The sequence below is a fragment of the Ornithodoros turicata genome, chromosome 8 (assembly GCF_037126465.1).
Source record: "Ornithodoros turicata isolate Travis chromosome 8, ASM3712646v1, whole genome shotgun sequence".
NCBI lineage: Eukaryota > Metazoa > Arthropoda > Arachnida > Ixodida > Argasidae > Ornithodoros > Ornithodoros turicata.
Genome location: NC_088208.1, coordinates 34,367,889 through 34,377,466, shown reverse-complemented (window position 1 = coordinate 34,377,466; position 9,578 = coordinate 34,367,889). Strand labels below are relative to the sequence as shown.

The 9,578-nt window shown below is 45.4% G+C and overlaps 1 protein-coding gene across 1 annotated transcript; it reads left to right on the top strand.

The window, feature by feature from the left end:
* The first annotated feature begins 860 nt into the window (after positions 1-860).
* On the top strand, positions 861-3,531 carry LOC135366176 (WW domain-binding protein 11-like). Its single transcript, XM_064598836.1, has 2 exons — positions 861-1,040; positions 1,375-3,531. Exons 1-2 carry the CDS (start codon positions 1,020-1,022, stop codon positions 3,478-3,480), a joined length of 2,127 nt encoding a protein of 708 aa, XP_064454906.1. The 5' UTR covers positions 861-1,019; the 3' UTR covers positions 3,481-3,531.
* The last annotated feature ends 6,047 nt before the right edge of the window (positions 3,532-9,578 follow it).

Here is a 9,578-nt window from a genome sequence, read left to right as displayed (position 1 = left end):
AGGAAAATTCCTTTCGAATAGGTTCCTCGTATTAGGGATAGGGAACGAGGTCCTGTGCTTTCCTGGCAGATGGATTGCTGTGACAGAGCGATGCCTGCCTGACGGCCCTCCGGTGTCTTGCCTCACCATTCAATCTCTATCTTCACTCTACAGAATATGCACCTCCCCAATGTTCTACGTTATATCGTTATACGTTATACGGTAGCATATCTGACCGGAAAACGGGAAAACGGGTTCGAAGGTCCGCATCCTGGCGAGTTGCTTGATTTAATTGAATCTGGTCATTGGAGGCTTACATGTTTGACTCATTCATGTTTGGAGCCCGCGAAAAAAAAAAAAAGAGAAATGGGTACACAACATGGTTGGTCTGCGGCGCTGCTTCTTTGTTTCGGCCTGCAGTGTTGGCCTTATATAGCTTGTGAGACGCTCAAATTTCTGCCGCGGAAAAACACAAAAGGGCTTGCCTAAGGCTAAGCTCGATGCCAGCGATTGCCATTTTTGCCTGGGCCACTTGGCTGTTCATTGCGGCGCAGACAGAAAGCTACGTTACAGGAAACAGCACAGGACGAGTTAGGCCTATATAGCACGTCAATCTCACACATTTCATTAGTTCCCTCGAACACGCTGCATCACATTTTCCGATGACGTACCGTTTTGTTTCGCCTGATCATAATGCCGGAATAGCCATCGAAAAGTCATATATTAAATTTTGTTTTCTTCTGCTGCGTCATACCACTGGTGTATTTGTGAATACTCACTGTACTTTGTACCCTGTACCAGTGCCCGTTATAGGGCTAGCCCTAGCCAATATCGCTTGGTGGATTTTTTGGTGCGATATCTGCCCAATCCAGAAAATGTGGCAAAGAAGAAGAAGGAGTGGACGCACCGCGTAGCGCTCGGGTGCGTGATCGAACGCGGCGGCGGCGGCGGTCGTCGTTCCAGCCGCAGATGACGGCACACCAAAATCCCACTTAGGTCAAATTTTTCGCAGCGCGGACTGGGGATTGCCTACATTCGACATGACAGAGCCACAGACTACGGTATGTATTTTTTTCCTCTTTCGCTTGAAAGCTATGTGTGTCTTAGACATAAAACAGACTTAGACATATACTACACATACTTACAAATAATAAGCTTTGACGCAAAATGAGAGAACGGCCGGACTAAACTAGCGAACAAGATAACGTAACAAGGTAACATGGGTCAATGGGCAAAACAACCTGCAGTGATTGTTTTTTTTTTGTTTTTTTTTTCTAGCTCGACGCATAATAGCCATCGATGCTTTTGCGCCAGAAAAATCCACATCGTCCAATAATATAGTTTCGCTTTGATGGCCTGGAGGCGGTGTCTCATCAACACTCTTGTACATTCCAGAGGCTCAGATATGCGAGCAAACAGAGGTATGTCCTCTTGGCTAGAAAACCGGGCCAGTACCCGCAGGATATGTCGCCTCCGCCAGTGCAGCAGACTTCGGCCACCGTGCTCGCAGGAGGCGCGCCTTCCGTTCAGCCTCCTTGTTGTATACCTCCCCCGTATGGTCCACCGGCAATGCCTTATCCAGAGCCTCCTTTCGCCATGGGACCGCCACCGTTTGATGCGCCACCAATGGGGCCGTTCCAGCAGCCCCCACCGCAAGACATGATGTCTCTAGGGACGATGGGACATCTTCCCTTTGGACCAGACTCGTTTTCATTTCCGCCACCGGACCCTAATAACCCTTACCTGCCCATGATGCCTCCACCGCCTTGCGATCTCCCCGGCATGTACGATGATTTTGACACGAGAGATTTATATTCTCGTCGCAGAAGCTCCGCACCCTACAACCCGAAGGGAAGCACGAATAGTCAGATAAATATCACTATCAATGTCGGAGATGAAGATGTCGATGGCGGTTATGCTTCTCCGAGAGAAGGGATTCGTGGAGGACGAGAGAGATACAGGGATTACGATAGAGATGGTGATGATTACAGAGATTATGGTCCCAGTTCTCGAAGGTCTCCTAGAAGGGATAGGTATTGCGATGAAGATGAAGACGAGCGACCTCGTAGAAGACGCTCAAAGTCTAGGACTAGGGATGGCGAGCGGAGCTCCCGCAGGCGGAGGTCGAAGTCGCGAGGTCGAGATGAGGAAGACGAGGATAGGAAACCTCGTAGAAAAAAGTCGAGGTCTAAAAAATCACGGAAAAAGAAGTCGAAATCGAAGAAATCGAAACGCCGAGGCAGTAGTGATGAGGATCACAGTGACGACGACACTGACCAAAAGAATGGGAGAAAAACGTCTGACGCAAATCAGAGTGACGAGAGTGACGAGGATAAAGATGATAACGAGGGGCGCGACTATGGGAGATGGTCAGGAAGAAAAGGCAGCAGTCGCCAGTTGGAGAGCTACATTTCCGAGGGCGAAGGACTGGATCAACTCTTTATGCTTAGAAAGACCGGCAACGTGGCTCCCAAGAAGAAAAAGAGGAAGCACAAGAAAAAGGCCCAACCTGCCCCAGAACCACCACCTCCTATCCCCGTACAAATTCCCATCAGTCCTGTGTCTTCACCGCCTCCATCTGCTCCGAGGGCCACTGGCGTTGGCGGTTTCTTCGCGTCCCTTTTCGGTGCGAAGTCACCTCAACCGTTACCCGAAGCGGCCCCGGCTGCTTCGGTAATTTACTTGGTTCCTCCTCCTCCAATTTCCGCTCCACCACCCCCTGAACAGTCTTCGTCGTCGTCATCGGAAGAGGAGTTCGCAGATCATTTCGAAATCGAACCCCTCGGTAAGAAGCAACTGATTGAATTTTGTCGCAGAATTAACATACGGGAGATGGTCAAGAAGCAAGTTGACGAGGAGCAACGAGACAGGGAGAGGCTCGAGAAGAAGATCATGAGGAGAATGAAAAGGGATAAGAAGATACTCGACGACGAGAAGGAAGAGGAGAAAACTCCCAAGTCTGAAGAGAAGAAACCGGAAACTCCAAAACCAGATTCAAAGAAAGAGGAACCACCAAAGGCGGAACAAAAGAAAGATGAACCACCAAAGGTGGAACAGAAGAAACAGGAACCAAAGCCAGTGGAGCCATCCAAACCAGCTGCGCCGTCACCTGCTCCGGCAGCGCCTCCCGCGGACGTGCCGCCTCCACCGCCCACGTCACCTCCACCACCCACGTCACCTCCACCTGCGCCTCCAGCACCTCCACCAACGTCACCTCCACCTGCGCCTCCAGCACCTCCACCTGGAGAAGCGCCTCCAGCACCTGCATCACCTCCACCTGGAGGAGCTCCACCTCCTCCAGCACCTGCATCACCCCCACCTGGAGGAGCTCCACCTCCCTCATCGCCTCCACCCGCAGGAGCGCCTCCAGCACCTGCATCACCCCCACCTGGAGGAGCTCCACCTCCCTCATCGCCTCCACCCGCAGGAGCGCCACCACCTCCTTTGTCACCTCCTGCAGATGGAGCGCCTCCTGCTGCCAGTCCGCCTCCGCCGGCTTAGTTGATGCCTAATAATTGAGACAATGGTAATAAATACAACTCTATTATCTATTAGCAAGAATAAGCGACTATAAGCGACTCCGAGCACGCTGTTTCATAAGCCCTCCGTGAAGCAGCACGTCCCACGACGTGGAATGGAGTAAACGGAGACACTAAATGTTTCCCCCAGGAAAGCACGATATCTTTGTGGTGTGTAGTCAACGCGGTATGTGGTCAACGGACATGCATGCCACGCATCTATGTCAGCTTGATGTGGTATTTTTTTTTAAATATTTAGACTGAAAAGACCGCTTTAATTTCAAGACTCCGAAATTTGACGCCAAAAAACGCGAAGACTCTAAAACGTCGCAGCGGCTAAAGGTCTTTTTTGGTAAAAATCGCAGTTCCTGCTGAGTATCTATGCGCAATTGTAATTGAAAAAAAAGGTAAGCCTAACCCCTTGCCATTTTTAAGGTGAAAAATTGAAGGTCCTGTTTCTGGACAAATTTTGGGCTAAAATTAAAGCGCAGTTCCTGCTGAGTATCTATGCGCAATTGTAGCTCGATTTGAGCACTTTTATTTTTTGGCCAAAAATGGAAAAAAAGGTAAGCCTAACCCCTTGCCATTTTTTAAGGTGAAAAATCGAAGGTCCTCTTTCGGGACAAATTTTGGGCTAAAATTAAAGCGCAGTTCCTGCTGAGTATCTATGCGCAATTGTAGCTCGATTTGAGCACTTTTATTTTTTGGCCAAAAATGGAAAAAAAGGTAAGCCTAACCCCTTGCCATTTTTTAAGGTGAAAAATCGAAGATCCTCTTTCGGGACAAATTTTGGGCTAAAATTAAAGCGGGGTTCCTGCTGAGTATCTATGCGCAATTGTAGCTCGATTCGAGCACTTTTATTTTTCGGCCAAAAATGGAAAAAAAGGTAAGCCTAACCCCTTGCCATTTTTTAAGGTGAAAAATCGAAGGTCCTCTTTCGGGACAAATTTTGGGCTAAAATTAAAGCGCAGTTTCTGCTGAGTATCTATGCGCAATTGTAGCTCGATTCGAGCACTTTTATTTTTTGGCCAAAAATGGAAAAAAAGGTAAGCCTAAGGGTCTTGGACCCTGGTCGGCTGCTGCTGCACGGCGGCTTTTTTTTGGCCCTGGGGATTATACGATGTCCCTGCAAACGGCGCGGCGTTTTTTCGGCTAAGTCCGAATTATACGATGTCCCTCGTCCGAGCGGGGCGCCGCCCCCTCTTGGGATTTTTTAAGGTAAAAAATCGATGGTCCTCTTTCTGGACAAATTTTGGGGTAAAATTAAAGCGCAGTTCCTGCTGAGTATCTATGCGCAATTGTAGCTCGATTTGAGCACTTTTATTTTTTGGCCAAAAATGGAAAAAAAGGTAAGCCTAACCCCTTGCCATTTTTTAAGGTGAAAAATCGAAGGTCCTCTTTCTGGACAAATTTTTGGCTAAAATTAAAGCGCAGTTCCTGCTGAGTATCTATGCGCAATTGTAGCTCGATTCGAGCACTTTTATTTTTTGGCCAAAAATGGAAAAAAAGGTAAGCCTAAGGGTCTTGGACCCTGGTCGGCTGCTGCTGCACGGCGGCTTTTTTTTGGCCCTGGGGATTATACGATGTCCCTGCAAACGGCGCGGCGTTTTTTCGGCTAAGTCTGAATTATACGATGTCCCTCGTCCGAGCGGGGCGCCGCCCCCTCTTGCCATTTTTTAAGGTGAAAAATCGAAGGTCCTCTTTCGGGACAAATTTTGGGCTAAAATTAAAGCGGGGTTCCTGCTGAGTATCTATGCGCAATTGTAGCTCGATTCGAGCACTTTTATTTTTCGGCCAAAAATGGAAAAAAAGGTAAGCCTAACCCCTTGCCATTTTTTAAGGTGAAAAATCGAAGGTCCTCTTTCGGGACAAATTTTGGGCTAAAATTAAAGCGCAGTTTCTGCTGAGTATCTATGCGCAATTGTAGCTCGATTCGAGCACTTTTATTTTTTGGCCAAAAATGGAAAAGAAGGTAAGCCTAACCCCTTGCCATTTTTTAAGGTGAAAAATCGAAGGTCCTCTTTCTGGACAAATTTTTGGCTAAAATTAAAGCGCAGTTCCTGCTGAGTATCTATGCGCAATTGTAGTTCGATTCGAGCACTTTTATTTTTCGGCCAAAAATGGAAAAAAAGGTAAGCCTAACCCCTTGCCATTTTTTAAGGTGAAAAATCGAAGGTCCTCTTTCTGGACAAATTTTTGGCTAAAATTAAAGCGCAGTTCCTTCTGAGTATCTATGCGCAATTGTAGCTCGATTTGAGCACTTTTATTTTTTGGCAAAAAATGGAAAAAAAGGTAAGCCTAACCCCTTGCCATTTTTTAAGGTGAAAAATCGAAGGTCCTCTTTCGGGACAAATTTTTGGCTAAAATTAAAGCGCAGTTCCTGCTGAGTATCTATGCGCAATTGTAGTTCGATTCGAGCACTTTTATTTTTCGGCCAAAAATGGAAAAAAAGGTAAGCCTAACCCCTTGCCATTTTTTAAGGTGAAAAATCGAAGGTCCTCTTTCGGGACAAATTTTGGGCTAAAATTAAAGCGCAGTTCCTGCTGAGTATCTATGCGCAATTGTAGCTCGATTCGAGCACTTTTATTGTTTGGCCAAAAATGGAAAAAAAGGTAAGCCTAAGGGTCTTGGACCCTGGTCGGCTGCTGCTGCACGGCGGCTTTTTTTTGGCCCTGGGGATTATACCATGTCCCTGCAAACGGCGCGGCGTTTTTTCGGCTAAGTCCGAATTATACGATGTCCCTCGTCCGAGCGGGGCGCCGCCCCCTCTTGGGATTTTTTAAGGTAAAAAATCGAAGGTCCTCTTTCTGGACAAATTTTGGGCTAAAATTAAAGCGCAGTTCCTGCTGAGTATCTATGCGCAATTGTAGCTCGATTTGAGCACTTTTATTTTTTGGCCAAAAATGGAAAAAAAGGTAAGCCTAACCCCTTGCCATTTTTTAAGGTGAAAAATCGAAGGTCCTCTTTCTGGACAAATTTTTGGCTAAAATTAAAGCGCAGTTCCTGCTGAGTATCTATGCGCAATTGTAGCTCGATTCGAGCACTTTTATTTTTTGGCCAAAAATGGAAAAAAAGGTAAGCCTAAGGGTCTTGGACCCTGGTCGGCTGCTGCTGCACGGCGGCTTTTTTTTGGCCCTGGGGATTATACCATGTCCCTGCAAACGGCGCGGCGTTTTTTCGGCTAAGTCCGAATTATACGATGTCCCTCGTCCCAGCGGGGCGCCGCCCCCTCTTGGGATTTTTTAAGGTAAAAAATCGAAGGTCCTCTTTCTGGACAAATTTTGGGGTAAAATTAAAGCGCAGTTCCTGCTGAGTATCTATGCGCAATTGTAGCTCGATTTGAGCACTTTTATTTTTTGGCCAAAAATGGAAAAAAAGGTAAGCCTAACCCCTTGCCATTTTTTAAGGTGAAAAATCGAAGGTCCTCTTTCTGGACAAATTTTGGGGTAAAATTAAAGCGCAGTTCCTGCTGAGTATCTATGCGCAATTGTAGCTCGATTTGAGCACTTTTATTTTTTGGCCAAAAATGGAAAAGAAGGTAAGCCTAACCCCTTGCCATTTTTTAAGGTGAAAAATCGAAGGTCCTCTTTCGGGACAAATTTTTGGCTAAAATTAAAGCGCAGTTCCTGCTGAGTATCTATGCGCAATTGTAGTTCGATTCGAGCACTTTTATTTTTCGGCCAAAAATGGAAAAAAAGGTAAGCCTAACCCCTTGCCATTTTTTAAGGTGAAAAATCGAAGGTCCTCTTTCTGGACAAATTTTGGGCTAAAATTAAAGCGCAGTTCCTGCTGAGTATCTATGCGCAATTGTAGCTCGATTCGAGCACTTTTATTTTTTGGCCAAAAATGGAAGAAAAGGTAAGCCTAAGGGTCTTGGACCCTGGTCGGCTGCTGCTGCACGGCGGCTTTTTTTTGGCCCTGGGGATTATACGATGTCCCTGCAAACGGCGCGGCGTTTTTTCGGCTAAGTCCGAATTATACGATGTCCCTCGTCCGAGCGGGGCGCCGCCCCTTCTTGGGATTTTTTAAGGTAAAAAATCGAAGGTCCTCTTTCTGGACAAATTTTGGGGTAAAATTAAAGCGCAGTTCCTGCTGAGTATCTATGCGCAATTGTAGCTCGATTTGAGCACTTTTATTTTTTGGCCAAAAATGGAAAAAAAGGTAAGCCTAACCCCTTGCCATTTTTTAAGGTGAAAAATCGAAGGTCCTCTTTCTGGACAAATTTTTGGCTAAAATTAAAGCGCAGTTCCTGCTGAGTATCTATGCGCAATTGTAGCTCGATTTGAGCACTTTTATTTTTTGGCCAAAAATGGAAAAAAAGGTAAGCCTAACCCCTTGCCATTTTTTAAGGTAAAAAATCGAAGGTCCTCTTTCTGGACAAATTTTGGGGTAAAATTAAAGCGCAGTTCCTGCTGAGTATCTATGCGCAATTGTAGCTCGATTTGAGCACTTTTATTTTTTGGCCAAAAATGGAAAAAAGGTAAGCCTAACCCCCTTGCCATTTTTTAAGGTGAAAAATCGAAGGTCCTCTTTCGGGACAAATTTTGGGCTAAAATTAAAGCGCAGTTCCTGCTGAGTATCTATGCGCAATTGTAGCTCGATTTGAGCACTTTTATTTTTTGGCCAAAAATGGAAAAGAAGGTAAGCCTAACCCCTTGCCATTTTTTAAGGTGAAAAATCGAAGGTCCTCTTTCTGGACAAATTTTTGGCTAAAATTAAAGCGCAGTTTCTGCTGAGTATCTATGCGCAATTGTAGCTCGATTCGAGCACTTTTATTTTTTGGCCAAAAATGGAAAAAAAGGTAAGCCTAACCCCTTGCCATTTTTTAAGGTGAAAAATCGAAGGTCCTCTTTCTGGACAAATTTTTGGCTAAAATTAAAGCGCAGTTTCTGCTGAGTATCTATGCGCAATTGTAGCTCGATTTGAGCACTTTTATTTTTTGGCCAAAAATGTAAAAAAAGGTAAGCCTAACCCCTTGCCATTTTTTAAGGTGAAAAATCGAAGGTCCTCTTTCGGGACAAATTTTTGGCTAAAATTAAAGCGCAGTTCCTGCTGAGTATCTATGCGCAATTGTAGTTCGATTCGAGCACTTTTATTTTTCGGCCAAAAATGGAAAAAAAGGTAAGCCTAAGGGTCTTGGACCCTGGTCGGCTGCTGCTGCACGGCGGCTTTTTTTTGGCCCTGGGGATTATACGATGTCCCTGCAAACGGCGCGGCGTTTTTTCGGCTAAGTCCGAATTATACGATGTCCCTCGTCCGAGCGGGGCGCCGCCCCTTCTTGGGATTTTTTAAGGTAAAAAATCGAAGGTCCTCTTTCTGGACAAATTTTGGGGTAAAATTAAAGCGCAGTTCCTGCTGAGTATCTATGCGCAATTGTAGCTCGATTTGAGCACTTTTATTTTTTGGCCAAAAATGGAAAAAAAGGTAAGCCTAACCCCTTGCCATTTTTTAAGGTGAAAAATCGAAGGTCCTCTTTCTGGACAAATTTTGGGGTAAAATTAAAGCGCAGTTCCTGCTGAGTATCTATGCGCAATTGTAGCTCGATTTGAGCACTTTTATTTTTTGGCCAAAAATGGAAAAAAAGGTAAGCCTAACCCCTTGCCATTTTTTAAGGTAAAAAATCGAAGGTCCTCTTTCTGGACAAATTTTTGGCTAAAATTAAAGCGCAGTTTCTGCTGAGTATCTATGCGCAATTGTAGCTCGATTCGAGCACTTTTATTTTTTGGCCAAAAATGGAAAAAAAGGTAAGCCTAACCCCTTGCCATTTTTTAAGGTGAAAAATCGAAGGTCCTCTTTCGGGACAAATTTTTGGCTAAAATTAAAGCGCAGTTCCTGCTGAGTATCTATGCGCAATTGTAGCTCGATTCGAGCACTTTTATTTTTCGGCCAAAAATGGAAAAAAAGGTAAGCCTAACCCCTTGCCATTTTTTAAGGTGAAAAATCGAAGGTCCTCTTTCGGGACAAATTTTGGGCTAAAATTAAAGCGCAGTTCCTGCTGAGTATCTATGCGCAATTGTAGCTCGATTCGAGCACTTTTATTTTTTGGCCAAAAATGGAAGAAAAGGTAAGCCTAAGGGTCTT

What these genes read in the sequence shown, in the direction of transcription:
- LOC135366176 (XM_064598836.1), top strand. Translation starts at nt 1,020, where the DNA reads ATGACAGAGCCACAGACTACG. An exon ending in TGACAGAGCCACAGACTACG is followed by an intron (nt 1,041 to 1,374) that starts GTATGTATTTTT and finishes TGTACATTCCAG; the next exon opens with AGGCTCAGATATGCGAGCAA.